General features: G+C 42.8%; 1 protein-coding gene across 1 annotated transcript in view; it reads right to left on the bottom strand.

Moving 5' to 3' along the window:
• Positions 1-17,983: 17,983 nt before the first annotated feature.
• Positions 17,984-23,647, bottom strand: part of LOC105018141 (zinc finger protein 536) — a 32,857-nt gene continuing 27,193 nt past the window's right edge. The window contains exon 4 of the mRNA XM_010883347.5: positions 17,984-18,459. Within this exon, the coding sequence (XP_010881649.4) occupies positions 18,191-18,459 (269 nt within the window). The 3' untranslated portion in view covers positions 17,984-18,190. The remainder of the gene's footprint in view (positions 18,460-23,647) is intronic.

Consider the following 23,647-nt stretch of genomic DNA (forward strand, 5'->3'; position numbering starts at 1 on the left):
ACGCTCCTGTCTCTCACGCACACACACAGATTAGACATGTGTCAGGTCAGAGGCAGAAGGTGAGTGAGAGGAACTGATGGTGATTGTGTTAGTAAGGCCCAGGCCCCACAGAATATGCGCTGTGTCGTCAACGAGGTGCTAGCATGTCAACACACGGCAGTGTCAGAGAGCCCGACGGAAGCACACGGACCCCTCAGACAGAAATGGCCCAATAATGTCACGGGCTGTGAACCAGAGGCTTGGGCTAGGAAGATCATCAGCATGGCATCTGAATCATGCAGTCAGTGTGTCTCCACTGAATCACGTCCTAGTGCACGTGCAGGCCACACAAAACGAGTTCCTGAGTTACACATCGTAACGCCACGTTTATAGTGAACTGTTCGATTCGTTTCAAAAGCATTGGATTGATCTGGGCATCGGAAACACACTGGAGATGACAGAATTACAGAGAAAAACGAATGCACTGGTACACGCATACATGAGCCACAGTCTCACCACAGCTGACCTGAGCCTGACCCCATCTAAATGGCTGAGACTGGGGGGGGGGCTGCATCGGAACAATGAAAACACAATGAACAGTACATGTTGGACGACTCCTGACCTTACGTGATCACTAGCCAGCGAGTGACTAAGCAGATATTTTCCAATAAGGCAGACTACAGGGGATCCCATGACAAAGCTGACACAGACATAACCACAGGATGATAATAAATCCAATCCAAACAGGCCTTATCAACATAACATTTCAGGTCAGTTCATTTATTTATTGGGGATATTTTTTTTTATTGAAACATTTATTTTACACAGATGAGATGGAGATACTAGACTGCCTGACACATATGGAGAGAGCAAAGGAAAGATTATTTGGAGTTGGTTAGATCAGGACCCTGGGAAGGAGAACCAGTTCCTCACGTAGATGAAGTTTATGTGTAGATAGACAAGACCAATAAATCAGCTCAAATGTTTGGGAAGTTAAAAAAGATTGTCCTACAGTGTATTAAATATTACATTTCATAATTGTAATCATATCAACAGCAAGACTGATGGTGTATCAATCAATCTGTAATTAAAGTTGATTATCTGAGATTGAATATGATCCATGACCTGATTGAGAAATACATAAAATTAAATTGTTATTTGCGTTGAACTAATGATGGGCCTGACCTTTAAGGGAATAATAACAGTAATAATCCAAAACAGACAGTAATAACAACCATTACAGGAAGTACTAACAGGTCTGCGTATCTGTTTTCTCCTGAGTATTTGTTTTGCTCTGACTCATTGTTAGTCATTCTTGCACTATTATCTTTAGGAAGCAACAATAACATTGTCAAGATCATCAACCCTGAAAATGCTTTCAGTATGTTTGTTCTTCCTCCCCGTTGATAGCATTTCCTGGTCCTTTGTTTGAATAGTTAAATTCTCTCACTCTTAGTGGGTATCTGTTATAAAGCATGGGAATAGACTTTCATGTTACCTTGTGGAAAAAATAACTGCATGGATGAAGTATATAGAGCGTTCATCAATGTCCACATCTACACTGCAACAAGTTCCACTTTGTGTCACCGCTCAACATCTCCCTCAACACTTCTGGGTGGGTGAGCTGTCAAGAAGGGTTCACTTAACGTTATTTCCCATCAACCCATGTCTTAATAGATGGCATCAACACCTCCAGACAGCCAGACCTAGGACATCTAGTGAATCTATGCAGAGAGACAGGAAAACAAAAAACGCGATGCATCTCCGGAGCATCAGGGGCGGAAATTCATCCGTATGCCAGGTTACATTCAACCCAGTGTGTTAGTATTTGAATCTTTTATGAAACCCAAAAACTCTTGGCACTTTCAGTGTCATTCAGTGGGGGGTGGATTAGAGGGAATGTCACCCTACTCTCCTTTTTCAATCATCCACTTTCAATCCATCCCAGTCTCAGGGTTTGTGAGACAGCTTGGTGATGATGCCAGTAAAATGGGATCAATAGAATAGGGAAAGAGCGACCAGACAATCCCTTGAACTCATGTACCCGTGATGGATTCCTCCTCCGTGTCACGGCCGGCCCATTGTGTATGTGTCCGTGTGTGTGTGCTGGCATGTTTTCGTGTGCATATGCATCCACACCAGTTTCTGTGTGTGTTTGCCCGCGTGTATACAATGTGCTTCCAAGCTAAGCCCTTTGATTGATGATCTGAAGCGTACAAATCATCAGTGAGGCATTTGCGAGGTGTGTGAGTCAGGAGCTGTCATCCCTCTCAGTCTCCTCCAGAAGAGCCCACTGCGGCTGATTTATAGTAAATCATTAAAATCTGCTTATTATTGCAGCAGCTCATCACCCACCCCCTCCCCCTGCCCCACAGCCAGGCCCTCCCCCTGCCCCACAGCCAGCCCCTCCCACTAACCTGCCACTGCAAAGAGAGAGAAAGGGCATGAGAGAGCGGGGGAGAGAAAGGGAGAGGGAGTGACAGAGAGAGATACGGGAAAGGAGGTGCATGGTCAACCAAGGGGGGCTACAGCAGCACCAAGATCTCCTCCAACAATTCTGTTGGACATGACCGTGATTACATTTTCTTCTCTGCACTGTTTTTAACTAAGTAATATTCTCAATTTCCACTTGCTTTGCAAACAATATATTTTACCATTACAATAACACAATTACAATACCACCATTACAATACCACAATTACAATACCACCATTACCATACCACAGTTACAATACCACCATTACAATACCACAGTTACAATACCACCATTACAATACCACAGTTACAATACAACTGTTAAAATACCACCATTACAATAACACAATTACAATACCACCATTACAATACCACAGTTACAATACCACCATTACAATAACACAATTACAATACCACCATTACAATACCACCATTACAATACCACAGTTACAATACCACCATTACAATACCACCATTACAATACCACAATTACAATACCACAGTTACAATACCACCGTTAAAATACCACCTTTACAATAACACAGTTACAATACCACCATTACCATACCACAATTACAATACCACCATTACAATACCACAGTTACAATACCACCATTACAATACCACAGATACAATACCACTGTTAAAATACCACCATTACAATAACACAATTACAATACCACCATTACAATACCACAGTTACAATACCACCATTACAATACCACAGTTACAATACCACCATTACAATACCACAGTTACAATACCACTGTTACAATACCACTGTTACAATACAACTGTTACAATACCACCGTTACAATACAAATAAATACTAAAAAAAATTCTATGTAAGGTCTGCCTCCAAATCTTGTCCTCGACCTTCCCACCAGGCTCATGAACACACCACATTTACCCAATCCCCTGAAGGCACCTCTCACATCAGATCCCCTGAACACAGCCCTTACAGCAGATTCTCTGAACACACTCCTCACAGCAGATTCCAATCCCCTGAACGCGCCCCTCACAGCAGTTCCCAATCCCCTGAACGCACCCCTTACAGCAGATCCCTTGAACGCACCCCTCACAGCAGATCCCAATCCTCTGAACGCACCTCTCATAGCAGATCCCCTGAACGCACCCCTCACAGCAGATCCCAATTCCTTGAATGCACCCCTCACAGCAGATCCCAAACCCGTGAACGCACCCCTCACAGCAGATCCCAATCCTCTGAATGCTAATCATCTAAATGCCACTCGGTGTTCTCCCTCTTCCCCTGGCAGCCACCATATAGCCTGGTCATTCACCCTGTCTTTGTGAAATACAGCCTGGTCATTCACCCTGTCCTTGTGAGATATAGCCTGTGATATTGCAACCCTACTAAGCCCTTTGATTAGAGTAATTCTGTGTCATAGATAGTTTGTAAGTGTTGTTCTGGTATGTTCTGGTGTCCTGATCCGGGCCTGCCTTTCTGATCACGTCTTTGGATCATCCTCTTTGATACTTCTGCCTCCTGTCTGGGTTGATACCGATGTTACTGACCTTCTGCCTGCCCTTCGACCAGTACCTGCTTGTTCCTGTATATATGGTTGGATTATCAAATAAACATACTGAGGTCTGCGCTTGGATCCAGCCATCCCTCCTTGAGTGCATTCATAACATTATATGTCTTCGCCATTTGTTTATACTACAATTACAGTATGTACAGTAAAGGGAACGTAAGGATATTATCAAAGCATTGGCTGTATTGTTTTCCCAGAAAGTGATTTGAAAAATCCTGACCAGTTCAGAAAGAATGTTACGGAATGGCATAAATATCCAGAAACAAAAGGCTTTATTTTCCAATTTTTCCTTTACAAATTCAATGTTTCTGTACAGTGGATACAAAAAGTAAACACACCCATGTTAAAATGCCAGGTTTTTGTGATGTAAAAGAATGAGACAAAGATAAATCATTTAAGAACTTTTTCCACTTTTAATGTGACCTATACTGTGAACAATTCAACTGAAAAACAAACTGAATCAAACGGGAATAATAAAAAATTAAATAACCTGGTTGCATAAGTGTGCACACCCTTAAACTAATACTTTGTTGAAGCACCTTTTGATTTTATTACAGCACTCAGTCTTTTTGGGTAGGAGTCTATTAGTTTGGCACATCTTGACGTGGCAATATTTGCCCACTCTTATTTGCAAAAGCACTCCAAATCTGTCAGATTGCGAGGACATCTCCTGTGCACAGCCCTCTTCAGACCACCTGACACATGTTCCATTGGATTCAGGTCTGGGCTCTGGCTGGGCCATTCCAAAATGTTAATTTACTTCTGGTGAAGCCATGCTTTTGTGGATTTGGATGTGTGCTTTGGGCCATTATCGTGCTGAAAGGTGAACTTCATTTTCAGATTTCTAACGGACGCCTGAAGGGTTTGTGCCAAAATTGCCTGTTATTTGGAACTGCTCATAATTCCCTCCACCCTGACTAATGCCCCGGTTCCAGTTGAAGAAAAACAGCCCCAAAGAATGATGCTGCCACCACCATGCTTCACTGTTGGTATGGTGTTCTTTGGGTGGTGTGCAGTGTTGTTTTTGCGCCAAACGTCTTGTCACCCTACACCATAGCCCATTCATTTGAAGAATACAGGAAATTGTTGTCACATGTAGCACACAGCCAGTACTTGCCAGGAATTCCTGCAGTTCCTTTAATGTTGCTGTAGGCCTCTTGGAAGGCTCCCTGACCAGTTAATTTCTCGTCTTTTCATCAATTTCACAAATGTCCAGTTCTTGATAATGTCTCTGTTGTGCCATATTTTCTCCACATGATGATGACTGTCTTCACTGTGTTCCATGGTATATCTAATGCTTTGGAAATTCTTTTGTACACTTCACCTGACTGATATCTTTCAACAATGAGATATCTCTGATGCTTTGGAAGCTCTCTGCTGGACCATGGCTTCTGCTCTGAGATGCAACTAAGAAAATGTCAGGAAAATCCTGCTAGAACAGCTGAACTTTATTTGTGATTAATCAGAGTCATTTTGGATGATGGCAGGTGTGTAATGACTTCTATTTAACATGAGTTTGAATGTGATTGGTTCATTGATACAGCCACATTCCCAGTTAAGAAGGTGTGCACACTTATGCAACCAGGTTATTGTAAGGTTTTTATTTTCACCCCCTTGAAGATTTCAGTTTGTTTTTCAATTGAAATGTTCCCATTATAGGTCACATTAAAAGTGGAAAAAGTTCTGACATTATTTGTCTTTGTCTTATTCTTTTACATCACAAAAACCTGGCATTTTAACAGGGGTGTGTAGACTTTTTATATCCACTGTATGTACAGATAATACTAATAAAATACATAAACCTAACAAATCAGTGCAAAAAGTGGAGGTAGTAGTGTTGACTTCTAGTGGAGGTAGTAGTGTTGACTTCTAGTGGAGGTAGTAGTGTTGACTTCTAGTGGAGGTAGTAGTGTTGACTTCTAGTGGAGGTAGTAGTGATGACTTCTAGTGGAGGTAGTAGTGTTGACTTCTAGTGGAGGTAGTAGTGTTGACTTCTAGTGGAGGTAGTAGTGTTGACTTCTAGCGGAGGTAGTAGTGTTGACTTCTAGTGGAGGTAGTAGTGATGACTTCTAGTGGAGGTAGTAGTGTTGACTTCTAGTGGAGGTAGTAGTGTTGACTTCTAGTGGAGGTAGTAATGTTGACTTCTAGTGGAGGTAGTAGTGTTGACTTCTAGTGGAGGTAGTAGTGATGACTTCTAGTGGAGGTAGTAGTGTTGACTTCTAGTGGAGGTAGTAGTGTTGACTTCTAGTGGAGGTAGTAGTGTTGACTTCTAGTGGAGGTAGTAGTGTTGACTTCTAGTGGAGGTAGTAGTGTGACTTCTGGACCAACCTAATAAATGAATAATTTATCATACTCAAAATAACAAGTTTTTCCAACTAACAAGTAGCATCCATTTCTCAATATATTGACTGCATGGCAAAGTAAGATGTTTACAGAGATTTACCTCAGTGAGACACACAAACCAACACAGCCTTGCTGGTGCGACCAAATGCGATGTGACTTGACCCAATGACAGGTGTATATTTGTCAAGGACGTCGCTGTCTCTTCAAATCAAGTGACCAGACTATTCGCTCGAGGAGACTTTTTACTTCTGAAGGTTTGGCTTGACATGATTTCATAAAAATAAAAACCACTCACCTGTCTGTTATTCAATATATAAACATGTACAATAAAAGGATTTTGAGGGTCAAACCTTGACACGTGTCGGGTCTCTAGTGAATATCCTGGCTTCTGTATTGTCAGTTAGCGGTGTATTGTGTGGTAAAATAGATTTTGTTCAGAGGTCATAACTTGAAGCAGTATCACAGCCCCGTGAAGTGCTTATAATGGAGTTTGCAGCGCTGCAGACATTTATAACACAAGTCAGGTCTTATCTGCAAACAGCAGAGAGGCCTCAAACCCAAATGAACTGTGGAGGTAATCAGACACGATTGGCTGAGCATTTGACTGATACAGTCGAGTTGAAGCTTACCGATTCAATTTGTGTAATCTCTTTGTGTGAATGTGGATTCATTTACAGCATGTACTGTATGTACTGTATACGCATTCGGTTACTCCCTCAGTGTTAAAACACACACACACACAGCTTCTGAAATACAAGCAAAAACAGCTCACCGCTCAATACCCATACTGGCATTATGTTTCTCAACCCGCCCTCACTCCGTCTCTCCCTCCCTTCCCCCCCATGTCTCCTCCATCCCAACTGTCATCCCTCTCTCCAGCCTCTCTTAATCCCTCTGCATGTTTAGAGCACAGACCCAGGGATTCAGTTTGCAGGCCTACAGGGATCCAGGGATCCAATCTGCAGAGCTCCAGGACTCCAGGTATCCAGTCGGGAGAGATCCAGGACTCCAGGGATCCAATCTGCAGGGCTCCAGGACTCCAGGGATCCATTTTACGGGGCTCCGGGACTCCAGGGCTCCAATCTGCAGAGCTCCAGGACTCCAAGGCTCCAGTCTGCAGGGCTCCAGGACTCCAGCCTGCAGGGCTCCAGCCTGCAGGGCTTCAGGACTCCAAGGCTCCAGGCTGCAGAGCTCCAGGACTCCAGGGCAACAGCCTGTCGGGCTCCAGTCTACAGCTTCTGTAATTGGAGAGGAATATAGACACAGACAATAACCCAGCCTCTAATTCTCACACTGACATATTCCTTATGTTTCATTTGTCCGTTGTATTTTTTATATACTGAGCTTATGTACTTTGGCAAACATTCAAACTGGGCCTGGGGACATGAAGAGCTCTGGGGCCAGAGTGTGCTTACTTGTAGTTAACAGGCATTTGTTTCTTTGTAACTGCAACTAAACTTGCCCGTGTCAGTTTTGTGGCAGCCTGTCTAGTTTATGACTGACAGGCCGTGACTGCATGCGGTACTTTGACTCTCACACGGTCCTGTCAAACATGGGCTTTGTCAAAGGCATTTTTCAGTCAGCCCCAAAAACCAGCCTAGCCTGCATGTCTGTCAGTCACACATGAAAAGGAGAATCATGTTAATACTGTTTGGTGATCCATACTGTAGTAAAAGACGGTCACTAAACTGATCTAAAAGACGGTCACTTCTTGAGGGGTTGCAGGGCACAGGTGCAGAGGTAGATTTAAACAGAAGGCTCATTATTACCAAGACTTGCTTGAAACAGCGCTTTAGCTTCATGGAACGCGCCACGGGAATGCAGGCGACACCCGGAAAGAGGAAACAATGAACAACCAAGGAGCAGTGAACTGGGGAGACAAAACGTTGAGGTGATCAAGGCAAAATGAAACACAGATGAGAACACTAAGAACACAGGTGATTGAAACGGGACATAGAAACAGACTAACTACAATGAAAATACACTGAACATACTAGATTTGTATGGTACAACCAATTCAGAGATATAAGTAGAAATGCAACAGCTGACACAGCCCAGGCCATACCCGGCTGTTACAAAGATAAATAATAATTACCTCTACAACGGATTGAAAAAGGACTGTCCTCTCAGTTGTGATCTAAGATGGACATAGGAATAACACGGTGTTATCACAACCATACATTACCTGACAAGTATTTTGTTGTTTATCATATTTCAACAGAAGTACAGTGAAGGTGTGTTTTTCAGTCCAAAATGTTTTATCCACAATGTAATACATGAATTGAGACGTCTCTGGATGAAACCTGTCAGGGGGAAAAATCTAACAATGCTACTACGATGCCAACATGATTGTATTTTCTTTCGCTAGGAAGCTAATTAACATTCCTTAATTAGTATAGATTTTTTTTAATCAGCAATTTACAGTTTAAGGAACACAGGAAACACTGTAAACTTCTGATGACATATTGCTCTGTCATCTTTAGTTAGTGCCAGACTCTTGAGCTCCGGTGAAAAGTAGTACTAATCTGGTATAAGTTGACATTTGGGATGCAGACCTTGCACTTGTTTTCCATTAGTTCTTATTACATATTCTGTCACACTCACCTACAGGCTGTTTGGTTCGACACAACCTGTCTCTTATACTCTCTTAGTGTTCTGTGGTGGCCAGCTGGTAGTGGATAATAATGTTAATGAATGGTTGAGTGTATCACAGTTAAGAGAGCACTTACCAATATTTTACTTCAGCAATAATCTAGTTAAACCACAGGTTCTGAAGTTCTGTGGTGGCCAGTTTGTAAAGAGATCTTTGGTTGGTAGATGGTGTAATCTTTCATTGTTACAGTCATTTTTTGTACTGAAAATGCACATTAACCCTTAAGACCCCAATATATTTCTACAATGTGGGTGTAGATAGCTGATAATTCCCAAAATAAATAATATTTTCTCATATAATTTCAAATAAAATGAACAGCACAAATCCAAGAATGAATTAAAGTTTACTTTGTAAACAAATACTTTAATTTGACACATGTAATTCAAGTAAAATAAACGATGCGTACTCAACACAACGAAGAGTTGGAAAGATAGATTTCTCTCAATAGTGTGTTCCCCCTCTTCCAACACGTGTCCCCTCTTCATCTAGCTCTTCCTCCGCCTCGCCTTCATCCACCTTTCTCCCTTCCTGCACCTCTCACTGCTCCTCTTGTCCCTCTTCCTCCTCTTCTCCTTCCTCCTTCTCCTTTCCCGTTGGGAGGGCAGTACACACGTTCCACCAAACAACTCTTCAAAGTTCAGACCAGATAGTTAGCTAGTTAGAGCAACCAGCTGGGGTTGTTTCTGTATGAATGACTTCAGTAACATACATTTTAATGTGGTCAACTTTTACTAAAGGTTTCTTTGCATCTGTAGTCTGTTTTGACTGTCCTATATACACCGATCAGCCATAACATTATGACCACCTGCCTTATATTGTGTAGGTCCCCCTTTTGCTGCAAAAACAGCCCTGATCCGTCGAGGCATGGACTCCACTAGACCTCTGAAGGTGTGCTCTGGTGTCTGGCACCAAGACATTAGCAGCAGATCCTTTAAGTCCTATAAGTTGCGAGGTGGGGCTTCGATGGATCGGACCTGTTTGTGCAGCACATCCCACAAATGTTTGATTGGATTGAGATCTGGGGAATTTGGAGGCCAAGTCATCACCTTGAACTTGTTGTTGTGTTCCTCAAACCATTCCTGAACCATTTTTGCTTTGCGGCAGGGTGCATTATCCTGCTGAAAGAGCCCAATGCCATCAGGGAATACCGTTGCCATGAAAGGGTGCACACGGTCTGCAACAATGCTCTGGTAGGTGGTACGTGTCAAAGTAACATCCACATGAATGGCAGGACCCAAGGTTTCCCAGCAGAACATTGCCCAAAGCATCACACTGCCTCCACCGGCTTGCCTCCTTCCCATAGTGCATCCTGGTGCCATGTGTTCTCCTGGTAAGCGACGCACACGCACCCAGCCATCCACGTGATGTAAACGAGACGTGATTCACCAGACCAGGCCACCTTCTTCCTTTGCTCCGTGGTCCAGCTCTGACACTCACTCATTGTAGTCCCCTCTTCGGCAGACAGGGGTCAGCATGGGCACCCCGACTGGACTGCGGCTACGCAGCCCCATACGCAACAAACTGTTCTGACCTTCTATCAGTACCAGCATTCACTTTTTTCAGCAATTTGAGCTGCAGCAGCTGGTCTGTTGGATCGGACCACACGGGCCAGCCTTCACTCCCCACGTGCATCAGTGAGCCTTGGCCGCCAATGACCCGGTCACCGGTTCACCGCTTTTCCTTCCTTGGACCACTTTTGATAGGTACTGACCACAGCAGACTGGGAACACACCACAAGGGCTGCAGTTTTGGAGATGCTCTGACCCAGTCGTCTAGCCATCACAATTTGGCCCTTGTTGCTCAGATCCTTATGCTTGCCATTTTTCCTGCTTCTAATATATCAAGTTTGAGGGCAGAATGTTCACTTGCTGCCTAATATATCCCACCCACTGACAGGTGCCATGATATCAGTGTTATTCACTTCACCTGTCAGTGGTCATGATGTTATGTATCTGCTGAACATATATTACTATGATCTCCATGTTCCACACAAGGCTAAAAAGCAAATCCTTTTGTTTTATGTGATAAGGCTATTGCCATATTCTTGTCTATAGTTCCTGGCCCTAAAAAAAACTTCCACTAGTGATCACCATGGCTGCTAGGATCTTGACTAGAAATACTAATTACTTATTGCTAGCCTCTCTACATATATTTCCTTAAAATTGTGTTTTCAAGAGCTGATTTTAGGCCTGACTTTAGTGCTGACTTTAGGGCTAACTTTAGGGCTGACTTTAGGGCTGACTTTAGGCCTGACTTTAGTGCTGACTTTATGGCTGACTTTATGGCTAACTTTAGGGCTGACTTTAGGGCTAACTTTAGGGCTGACTTTGAGGTTTTGCTGTCATCCTACAAAGCATTACATCATGGTCCTACTTATATCTCTGAATTGGTTGTACCATACAAATCTAGTATTTCTGATAGAAAATAATAAAATAAAAATCACTTTGTAATCTTGCCTGAAATCAGTCACATACTACATTAGGGGTTAACAGAAGTGGCAGGTTTGCACAGTGGCAGGCCTATCCTGGAATAAATTAGCATAGGAAATACAGTGAAACGGATATCTCAGTATAATATTTTACTTGGTATGATATTTCTCAACAGGGGGTAGATCAACCAAGGGTCCACAGATATACTACAGATCTTACAGGCTGCATGTCTACTGATTTGAGTATGTCTTGTGATTTCAGTTGTGCAAAGAAATATCTTTAAGTACTTAAAGCAGTTAAGGTATTAGCAGAATAAATATTGTGTTAGTAGAAGTGTCAGTTAGTGTGTGAAAGTGAAAAAATATCTGCTGTCCTAATATACTGTATGGCATACTACAGTAATCAAGAGCTGGATATAGACATGAAATTGTCCATCAGCAATTTAAAGATGCACTCCAGGCTATTTCAAATGTCTGGCAGAAGAGAAAGTGGTGCTTATGAATATTTTTTGTGTACTACATTTTCCAATTTTGTACTGCCATCTCATATGTTACATTATACACTAAATAACTATTCATTATTTAGCATTTTGTGTATGTTACTAATCACATTTGATTGAAATTGTATATTTCTAAGTTATCACATGGAAGTTAAACAAGTATTTGGCACGATGTGATTAGTCTCAACAAAATAGTCTCAACATTAAAGGTTATAGGGTGATACTGTACATTCAAGACAACTATCTAAAGCTTGAAGTAATAATGGCAGAACTCCCAAACAGGCAAGAAGATCATGAGCCTAGGTCCTGTCCTCCTGGTGTCTTGACCTCCAAGTGTCCTGACCTCCAGGTGTCCTGACCTCCAAGTGACCTGTCCTCCAGGTGTCTTGACCACCAAGTGTTCTGTCCTCCAGGTGTCCTGACCACCAAGTGTCCTGACCTCCAAGTGTCCTGATCTCCAGGTGTCCTGACCTCCAAATGTCTTGACCTCCAGGTGTCCTGACCGCCAAGTGTCCTGATCTCCAGGTGTCCTGACCTCCAAGTGTCTTGACCTCCAGGTGTCCTGACCTCCATGTGTCTTGACCTCCAAGTGTCCTGACCTCCAAGTGTCCTGATCTCCAGGTGTCCTGACCTCCAAATGTCTTGACCTCCAGGTGTCCTGACCTCCAAGTGTCCTGATCTCCAGGTGTCCTGACCTCCAAGTGTCTTGACCTCCAGGTGTCCTGACCTCCAAATGTCTTGACCTCCAAGTGTCCTGACCTCCAAGTGTCCTGATCTTCAGGTGTCCTGACCTCCAAATGTCTTGACCTCCAAGTGTCTTGACCTCCAAGAGTCTTGACCTCCAAGTGTCCTGACCTCCAGGTGTTCCACAATGATTATGTTAAGTCTCCCTTCGATATATTTTAGATGTTTTGCCATCAAGGTGATATTTGCAAGGTCGGTAATCAAATCTTTCTGAGAAGAAAAGAGCCGGTTCTGGTTTTACAACTTTTACAAGCGTTTCAGAATGGACAAATGCAGAAAGTACCTCAGAGCTAAAGGTATCCTGAATACGACCCATGATCACTGTGTCCTCGGCTTCCTTTGAACCGAGCGGTGAACCCCTTTTAGAACGACGCTGGTGCAAAATGACGACTGAAACATTAATCACGATTAGGAGTAATTAAAAATCTTGGGTTGTTAATGAATGGGGTATGCTTTAAGGGAAACTGTGTAATTAAGAGATTGACATGACAAGGTTTGGGGAGACGTATGCCGAGTCAGGTGTGTGTGTGTGAGTGTGTGTGTGTGTGAGTGTGTGTGTGTGTGTGTGCAACCTGTTGTGCATGTGCGCGTACAGAGTTCATTTAAAGGCACAGGTTTTAAAAATACCTTTAAACTCTGTGTCCTCTGTCGCACGCCAGCACAGGTAGAGAAGAGTACGACGTGGCCTGGTTCAGCACGGCCGAGACAGGGGCTATTGACAGATATGACAGGTCTCTGATTACCCAGTCTGCTGGAGGACTGGGCCTTGTCATCTGTCAGGTACAGAGATGGTGGGATGAGTGAGCAGAGAGAGGGAGCAGGAGGGAGGGGAGGAGATGAGGAGGGAGGGAGGGAGGGGAGGAGATGAGGAGGGAGAGGAGACAGGCAGAAAGGAAGAGGAGGAAGAGTCACCAATGACAGCATGCGTCAGAAGTATGAAATACATGGACACACGTCTTCAGGAGACTTGGACAACCTTCACAGGAAGTCTTCGCTGTGACTTGCCTTACCAAGAGCTCCCTGAAACGTGGCTTTGATCTCCAGCACAGGCACAGGTCATTTCCCAGTCAGCCAGCCAGCCAGACAGATGGAACCCAAGGAGGTTTGGGGGCGGGGACTGGGGGGCGGGGACTGGGGGGCGGGGACTGGGGGGCGGGGACTGGGGGGCCCCCCTGTGTTTGTCTCAGAAGAAAACGGCGAGGAAAAAGAGAAGGGGAAAACAGGGGGACGAAGCGAGGGAAGAGGAGAGCACTGTGTGCCCTGGCAGTGGGGGGAGGAGAGCAGGAGAGGAGAGCTTTGACAGACATGTCTCACCCATGCTGACAGCTCTGTCAATAGCCCCAGGATGCCTGCCCTGATTGACAGCTACCAGGTGGCTGGCTGAATGGAGTTGTCAGGCCTCCTGTCAATCAAACCCACGTCCTGGCACGGCTGCAGACACACAGCTGCCCAAGGTGATCTCTTGTTCTACTGGCAGAATGTTGGCACACTGGTGAAACCGCCGCCTGCTGGATCACGCAAACAATACCTTAGATGGCCACTAGGGTGTGTGTGTGTGTGTGTGTGTGATCCAGGTCCATCTGTACATTTGGGGACTCAAAGTCCCAAGAAAGATGGCGAAATCTAACAAATAGGTCACACACCCACAAGATTTTATTTGGCAGATCTCCAACTAGGCAAAATGTGATTTCCAGCTTAGGGGTTAGGTTTAAGGGAAAAATGAAATTGGGCAACTATTCTATTATCTTCAATCTTAACCTTCCTATTATCTTTGTGTTTATCTGGTCAGGCTCTTCAGTTGTGGCCAGCCCAGTCTCCCCATAGTCACCTGGCACTCCTTTCATGGCTGCACAAAATGTATCTCCAAATATGTCTCCATTTCAGGCCACCACATCATAAAACAACCTTCAATTATAAACTCACCTACTCGCCTAACAAGCAAAAACCCTCGATCAGTCCTTCTTTGCCTCTTCTGCTTTCGGTGTGTAAATAAAGAAGATAATTGCATCTCAAGCTCATTGCATTCTGACCAATGCCCAGTGGTGACTGTGAAGTCCTGAGCCAGCCAGTTTCTTTGTTTAACCTTGGTTACCTTGAAGTCATCCCCATAAAGACTCAGTGACGTCATCTCGTTTACACTAGTCTTCCTGTTTTTGTATAGGCCCTGTGAGATAGCCATTCACCTATTCCATAACATGGGAACTGTATTTCCAGACGACTAGACTAAATCGTCTGTTAAACCTCACCCCTTTATGTGAAACTATAATAACAGTCTTAAATTGTAACTCTTAGGAACTAGAGTGTTGGTGGTTTTGCTCTACGACATACACACGTTTTGCTGTTTATTATGATCAGGTCATCTAACAAAACCCACTGCTCAGGTTGAACCTAATGTTTACAGGGAAATATGTAAAGTATCCACATACGGGCAAAATATATATAATTTATATAAGAATAATCCTGAGGCGCTAACAGTTTAAATGAAATAGCTATGTGATCCATGCCATAACAATCTTAAAACCGTAAACATGTCATCACCCACAATTTGTGTAAATGACTGATCTCCATGACAACATCTTTTTTGGTAAATATCTAACCAGTAAGGGGACCACTGAATGATGCAACTGTGAAGTTCCTTGTGTCGTGTAAGGATTCTGATATAGACTACCTGGTTGAGCGAACATTGTGATAAGCATTGGATGTGCTGCAGAAGATATACAGTGGGGAGAACAAGTATTTGATACACTGCCGATCCTGCAGGTTTTCCTACTTACAAAGCATGTAGAAGTCTGTAATTTTTATCATAGGTACTCTGTGAGTGACGGAATATAATACAAAAATCCAGAAAATCACATTGTATGATTTTTAAATAATTAATTTGCATTTTATTGCATGACATAAGTATTTGATCACCTACCAACCAGTAGGAATTCCGGCTCTCACAGACCTGTTCGTTTTTCTTTAAGAAGCACTCCTGTTCTCCACTCATTACCTGTATTAACTGCATCTGTTTGAACATGTATAACTGAAAATGTATAAAAGACACCTGTCCACACACTCAATCAAACAGACTCCAACCTCTCCACAATGGCCAAGACCAGAGAGCTGTGTAAGGACATCAGGGATAAAATTATAGACCTGCACAAGGCTGGGATGGGCTACAGGACAATAGGCAAGCAGCTTGGTGAGAAGGCAACAACTGTTGACGCAATTATTAGAAAATGGAAGAAGTTCAAGATGACGTCAATCTACCTCGGCCTGGGGCTCCATGCAAGATCTCACCTCATGGGGCATCAATGATCATGAGGAAGGTGAGGGATCAGCCCAGAAATACACGGCAGGACCTGGTCAATGACCTGAAGAGAGCTGGGACCACAGTCTCAAAGAAAACCATTAGTAAAACACTACGCCGTCATGGATTAAAATCCTGCAGCACACGCAAGGTCCTCCTGCTCAAGCCAGCGCATGTCCAGGCCCGTCTGAAGTTTGCCAAAGACCATCTGGATGATCCAGAGGAGGAATGGGAGAAGGTCATGTGGTCTGATGAGACAAAAATAGAGCTTTTTGGTCTAAACTCCACTCACCGTGTTTGGAGGAAGAAGAAGGATGAGTACAACCCCAAGAACACCATCCCAACTGTGAAGCATGGAGGTAGAAACATCATTCTTTGGGGAGGCTTTTCTGCAAAGGGGACAGGACGACTGCACCGTATTGAGGGGAGGATGGATGGGGCCATGTATCGCGAGATCATGGCCAACAACCTCTTTCCCTCAGTAAGAGCATTGAAGATGGGTCGTGGCTGGGTCTTCCAGCATGACAACGACCCGAAACACACAGTCAGGGCAACTAAGGAGCTCCGTAAGAAGCATCTCAAGGTCCTGGAGTGGCTTAGCCAGTCTCCAGACCTGAACCCAACAGAAAATCTTTGGACGGAGCTGAAAGTCTGTATTGCCCAGCAACAGCCCCGAAACCGGAAGGATCTGGAGAAGGTCTGTATGGAGGAGTGGGCCAAAATTCCTGCTGCAGTGTGTGCAAACCTGGTCAAGAACTATAGGAAACGTATGATCTCTGTAATTGCAAACAAAGGTTTCTGTACCAAATATTAAGTTCTGCTTTTCTGATGGATCAAATACTTATGTCATGCAATAAAATGCTAATTAATTACTTAAAGATCATACAATGTGATTTTCTGGATTTTGTTTTAGATTCCATCACTCACAGCTGAAGTGTACCTATGATAAATATTACAGACTTCTACATGCTTTGTAAGTGGGAAAACCTGCAAAATCGGCAGTGAATAACATACTTGTTCTCCCCACTGTATATCTTTACATTGACCAGCCTAAGTTCACTGGGAGCTACTGTGATAAAGCAGGGCATTAATCACAAAAACAGGGGAAAAGGTTATAATGGAGATCTTAGATCCATTTTCCTGAGCATGTGTACCAAATGTCATTGGAGTCAGATTCATACATAAACATGTAACCTTATAGTGTGTTTGCATTCCTGTTGATGTACAAAAATTCTTAACTTCATTGATCTGTAAAACTATACCAATGTCAATCCTTATTTGTTATAAGTGCTTTAGGCACTAATCTGAAAAATATAACATTGAGGATTTTTTGTCCATATGGCTCATCAGGTTTCATGCAGATAGGTGATTTTGTGCCAAAGAATTAACATTCCATGTATTTTTCACAAAATGCTGGAAAATCCATCATGGTAGACCATACTTGTTCTTAGATCCAGTGGTTTCCTTGTAAGTAGAGGGTCTATGTACCACACATCATTTCTCAGTGAAGGGTGTGACCTTGCAAAGTTTGCCACCATAACCGCTTGCTATAGTCCTATATATTATATTCTAATTTTGTAAAAGCTGGGTCTCTATAACACCACCCATCACTCAACAAAGCCAGACTTAGACCTACATGAGCATTGTTGAAAAAAAAACACGTGAGCATGAAGCATGGGAGTTAATGGCAGATAATGTGCAAAAGGCTTTTCCCCCCGAGTGAAATACAGAACAAATGGAAGCATTCTACTCCATTAGATCTGCCATGATTACACCCTAAACATCTGGCATAGGATTCTGACTGATAACTGTTCTGAAGAACTCCTATCAGGAGATATTTACCAAAACACCGACATTTATACTGCATGAAAGAGCTTAGGTTATGGGAGGTTAGTTCGATGCCTGCTCACAGTCAGACAATAAGTCAGTGTTGAGGTGATGGATTTCTGAAGGAGAATATAAATCATTTTGACATTGAGTATAAATGAAGTAAAAAGCATTCAATCTCTCTCTACGCCACATACCACAATACACTTTATTATAGGCAGTTGGTTCCTTACAGATAAATATATTTTTCACACTGAAAGTTTTTTTCTTCATGTTTTCCAACTCGTTCTCCAACAACACAGCCCCCTATTCTCCATCTGTCATCCTCAACACAAGAAACTAAACAACTTATCACTTATTTATAGATGTCCATATGCTGCTGCTACAACAACATCAAGTCCCACACGTTGATGTCATGATAAGATCTCTCCCAGAGTGCGTGGACCTAGCAGCCTTTTCCAGGCCCATGCTTTTGGGGAAGTAGGAGGAGCCTGTGGAGCCTTGCTGGGTCAGGACCGGGTTGGCATGGGGCCGCCTCAGACGTCTGTCAGGGTACAGGCTGCTGTCAAAGGGCCGGCGATGAACACACAGGACATGGGTTTTCAGGTTGCCCTTCTGGGTGGCACTGTAGGGGCAGTATTTGCACTGGAAAGGCTTCCCACCTGGCAGAGGGGAAAGCATCGGTTTAAATGAATCAACCTCCAATCACTGCCTACTGATTACACTTGACTGTGTTTACTGCACCCACCTCCACCAACTCTCTTGTGTCAACTCCCCACTGGTAAACAAAGAATATTCTGGACTAAGTCATAATTATAGCAGTGGTAGAATTATAGAGAACATTACTACGGTTTTACTTTGAAAGCTCTATCCAAATGCAATCCCCATCACATTCCATCTCCAGACACTGCAACACAGTAAAGTACTTTTTTTTTTTTCTTCAAGGGGTACAGTACATCTTAGCTTCATTTTGTTCAAGTTTGTAAGTCCTTCCCTTTTTAAGCACATTCAAATAACAACAGAAAGGCACGCACACTTTGACCCGCGCACATCCTGGGCTCTGCTGGGGATTATGGTGGTGGTGAGTGCATGGCTGAGGAACGACGTCTCTGAGGAGGTCAAACCGACTAAACCTTCCTGTCCGTTTCTATCTATCTCTGGTTTCCCCCCGTTTCGTTACCTCGTCTCTCTTTGTTGCCTTTTTTCATATTTGTCTTTCCCTCTTTCTCTCTTTTTCCTCAAATTTTTTTCACTGATTTCCCCCCTCTCTTGCTTTCTTTGATGGATGAGTCTACAGTCACAAATAACCACTGTGTCCTCTATTAGCTGCTTCCAGCACTTTCATATTCAACATCAAAACATTTACTCCAATCCACTTTGACCGCCGCACTATTTGTTAAGGATGGCTTGTGCTATTTCAAACTATTTTACTTACACCACCACTCCTCCATGTAATAACTCAATGGCTTTTTCTATGATTCATGATTACAGTAAACCGCTATGGAATGATGTCATCTAACGTAACTTCCCAAAGCACCGCGGTGCCCCAACCGCTCAACCTCTCTTCATCCTTTACCCAGTCATACTGTTCCTCCGTCATCTGAATCAAGCAGAAAGTTCTCTTTCACATCTACATAAAAAGTCATTTTGGGGGAAAATGTAAAAAGCCCACAGAAGGTGTTGGGCAATAAAAAGTAATGCTCCATCTGTTGGTGTATAATAACCTGCTGGTCATAAAGGACATACATTAGTCAGCAGTACCAGAACAGGAAATGAGTCTGAGTGACACATCTGGATGTCCTCTGAATATCACTGACCTGTCTGTCTGCTATGCTACATGTCTGAATTTCACTGACCTGTCTGTCTGATATACTACATGTCTGAATATCACTGACCTGTCTGTCTGCTATGCTACATGTCTGAATATCACTGACCTGTCTGTCTGCTATGCTACATGTCTGAATATCACTGACCTGTCTGTCTGCTATGCTACATGTCTGAATATCACTGACCTGTCTGTCTGCTATGCTACATGTCTGAATATCACTGACCTGTCTGTCTGATATACTACATGTCTGAATATCACTGACCTGTCTGTCTGCTATGCTACATGTCTGAATATCACTGACCTGTCTGTCTGATATCCTACATGTCTGAATATCACTGACCTGTCTGTCTGCTACAGTACGTCTGAATATAACTGACCTGTCTGTCTGCTACAGTACATGTCTGAATATTACTGAACTGTCTGACTAAATATAATGCCAGAAATATAGAACTACAGTTTTCTCAAAGTCCAGACTCGTAGTTTAAGCACATACATCGTTTGTCCATGAATAAGCTATGGAAAAACCGAGAGGAGTTCCATGTGAAACGGTGCGTCTTTGCGGATCTCTCCTAGGGGTTCTAGAGGGGCTAACAAGTTGATTTCAACACCAGTGCTTAGGTCCAGTCTCCTTGTTTAAGCACAGGCATTGTTTGTCTACAGGTGATATGAATAAGGTATCGAAGAACTGAGAGGGGTTTTTGGAAAAATACAAAACTTCAGTTTTGCCTAGTGAATACGATAGTATCATATATGTTTATTATTAACATGATATCAATATTTAGTTTTTTCAATATCACATTGTTAATACTAGTATATCGCGACACCCCATAGATTGGGGGAAATATTTTGCCAGTTTTCTAGAATGTTTCAAAAACACACAACAAGATGCTTTGCAAAACAGAAAATTTATTTTGAAAATGTAACTGCCTTCTCGAAACATACACAGTAAAAAAAAAAGGGTTGGTAATTGACTTTCCCCAAACTGACCCTTTATTCATATTTTTTTAATTTCAACTTCAGAGTCCATTGGAGAGGATCAACCAGATATTGACGGATTTGTAGCATCGCCGAATAGTGAACTACTTACTAGCAAAAAGTAAGTACACAGTCATGTGAAAAAGTATGAGTTATGTGAAATGTAAGTATACTCCCCGGAATGTTCATAATAGACATACGTGATCAACACTTCAACATTATTAACAGATAAAGGGAACCTAATTTAACAAATTACATTGAAAGATTATACTTTGCAATCTTTTATTTAAGAAAATCTACAGAAATTGTATTTCATATTGTGGATAAAGTAAGTACACCCCTACCTCCAACAGCTGGTGTTGCTCCCTTATTCCTGTAAAGACTTCATTCACTTTTTGTAAATGTCTCTTACATCAACTAGGAGGAATGTCTGCCCATATTTCTTCATAGTACTGCTTTGACATGTTTGACTGCTGTCTTGCATGCACAGCGCCCCTCAAGTCCCCTCCGGAGTATTTTGATGGCCATTACATAACCCTCCATTTCTGCCTTTTTAGCTACTCTGATGTAGCTTTCATTGTATGTTTTGGATCATTGTCCTGTCGCAAAATCCATGTCAAGTTCAGCGTTAACTTTTTCATAGGCGGGCACACCTTCTCCTCAGAAAGTCTCTGGTACAACAAGGAATTCCTGTTTTGCACGATGGTGGCAGATTGATCAGGCCTCCTAGGCAGCAAAGCAGACCCAACCCATAATGCTGCCACCTCCGTGTGTTACTATGGATATACGCTGTTCTGCTCAAAGGCAGTGTTTCATTTAAGCCAGACATGGAATCTAGCATTGCAACACAACAACCCCTTTGACTCATATAGGCAACCAGTGCACATTTTCCCAGTTGCTTTGGTCTTTTCTCCGGTGTTGTCTGGCAAACTTCAGTCGTGTCTTAATATTGTGTTTTGAAATGTAGGCCAGGTTTGTGCAGACTCTTTCTGACAGTTGACTCATGCACTTCAACGTTGATTGTGGCAAAAGAAGCCAACAGATCCTTTGATCCTACCCTGGGCTTCTTGGAGACTCGATAAGTGTCTTTTGGTCAACTCTTGGCCTGAATTTGGTAGCTCCAATGTAGATTGCCAGTGGTCTGGAATTTTCTTCTTTGTAGATGATCTGTCAGACAGTGGAAAGACGTATTTCAATTTCCCTGGAAATGGCTTTGTAACCCCACCCAGATTTATGGGCATTAATAATATTTCTTCTGAGGGCCTCAGATAGGTCTTTAGATCTTCACATGATATATTACCACACACCCATATGGTTCAAACCAAACCAGACCAGGTTTCTGATCTTTATAGAAGGCTGGACCCTCTTTAGTTTTCTAATAATTTGGTTCACCTGATTATATTATCAGCCATTTTATTTTAATTGCACAATTGGTTTCACTCTTTTTTTGTGTGATATTTTTAATTGGGTCACCTTTATCAACTGGCGTGTTTGGAATTTAGCTCAGATAGAAATGTGTGTCCAAACGTGTTAAGAAAATACAACTTTCCTGGGGTTGTACTTTTTCACATGACTGTAGTTCAAATGGTAAATTATTACATAAAATCCAGATTGAGTGTTCAGTAGGTCATTCGTTTTTGCCCTGTAGTGGTTTAACTGTTTGAAATACACACTGTTTGTGCAAAAATTAAAAAGAGTCCACCCGTATACTCACTACATAATTTCTTTTTTCTGTTAGAATAGATTCATCTGTTTTTTATCGTAGTCTATCTGTCTGTCAAAAAAAGCTTTGTACTGACACAGACAAATAATTAATAAAATTATTATAGTTCTGGCATTTTGATGGGAATGTAGGTAGTTAATATTTTATAAAATCACTATTGTCTGTACATTACCTTACATTATTTATAAGATCAGATGTAATATCACTACAATCTGAGTGTTGTCCATCTGCATCTATTGCAATTAGTACACATTTTAAATATATTTGATTGTACAAAACCACGAACACCCACTAAAGGTAAAGATCTATTTCTTTTCTGTCTTGTAATGTAAGTGTTGAGACAGTGTGTTGAATTCCTTTCCAACTTGGCAACATCAAGGCCATGTATTTTCCGGCAGTGTGTTTGATAGGTCAGCACAGACGTTTCAGCAGTCTTCTCGTTAACGCAAGAAAGCAACAAGGCACAGTGGGAATGAGCGGCCAGTAAAATGGAGGATCTCACAGTTACCTTTATGTTTCAAGGAAAGGAAAGTACGTTCAGAATATTTCCCTGAATCTCCTATTTTTTTTTTCTCACAACCATTAAAACATAATGTAAGTCATCAATGTACCATGTTTCACATTAAGCAACATTTGCAAATGTAAGCAAAATCAAGCGAGCATAATCTATCCACGTTCAGCTGCTCCCAACACACCGTGTTCCGTTGTCCTCCTGTGTTAAACATTCCTCCTGGTATCTCCTCCTGTGTTAAACATTCCTCCTGGTATCTCCTCCCACTGGTGGAGAAGGGAGGTCCAGGAGAGGGCAACCTCCAAATAAGTTCCATTAATCACAGGCCACAGTCTAATGTAACTAATATTTTACAGTTAGAGGAGACAGAACCGGGCCCAGAGCCATCCATCTCCCCAACAAATGATCACCCAGCCTGAGACCAGTCCAGCTCTCGCTCACACACACACACACACGCACACGCACACGCGCGCACACACACACACACACGCACACACACACGCACCCACAAAACTAGATGGGACGGCGTAAGGACAGTGTGTGTCTGCGTAGGAGCATGTGTTGTGTATTGGGGGTGTCGTGTGTGTGTGTGTGTGTGTTTCAGGCAGAGATAATGACCATGATGACAGCGGTGGGGATGTGGGGTCCCGGGTTGCTGAATGCTGACGGATGACACAGCACTGAGCTCTGATGGCACACAGACAGTGAGTGATGACTGCACATCCTCCCTGACGCTCCACCCTCCATTATCTCCATGGGGAGACGCAGGCACAAAGGCAGCCCCCTCGGCCTGCCCTCTTCCTGCCCTCGAAC

The sequence above is a fragment of the Esox lucius genome, chromosome 19 (assembly GCF_011004845.1).
Source record: "Esox lucius isolate fEsoLuc1 chromosome 19, fEsoLuc1.pri, whole genome shotgun sequence".
NCBI lineage: Eukaryota > Metazoa > Chordata > Actinopteri > Esociformes > Esocidae > Esox > Esox lucius.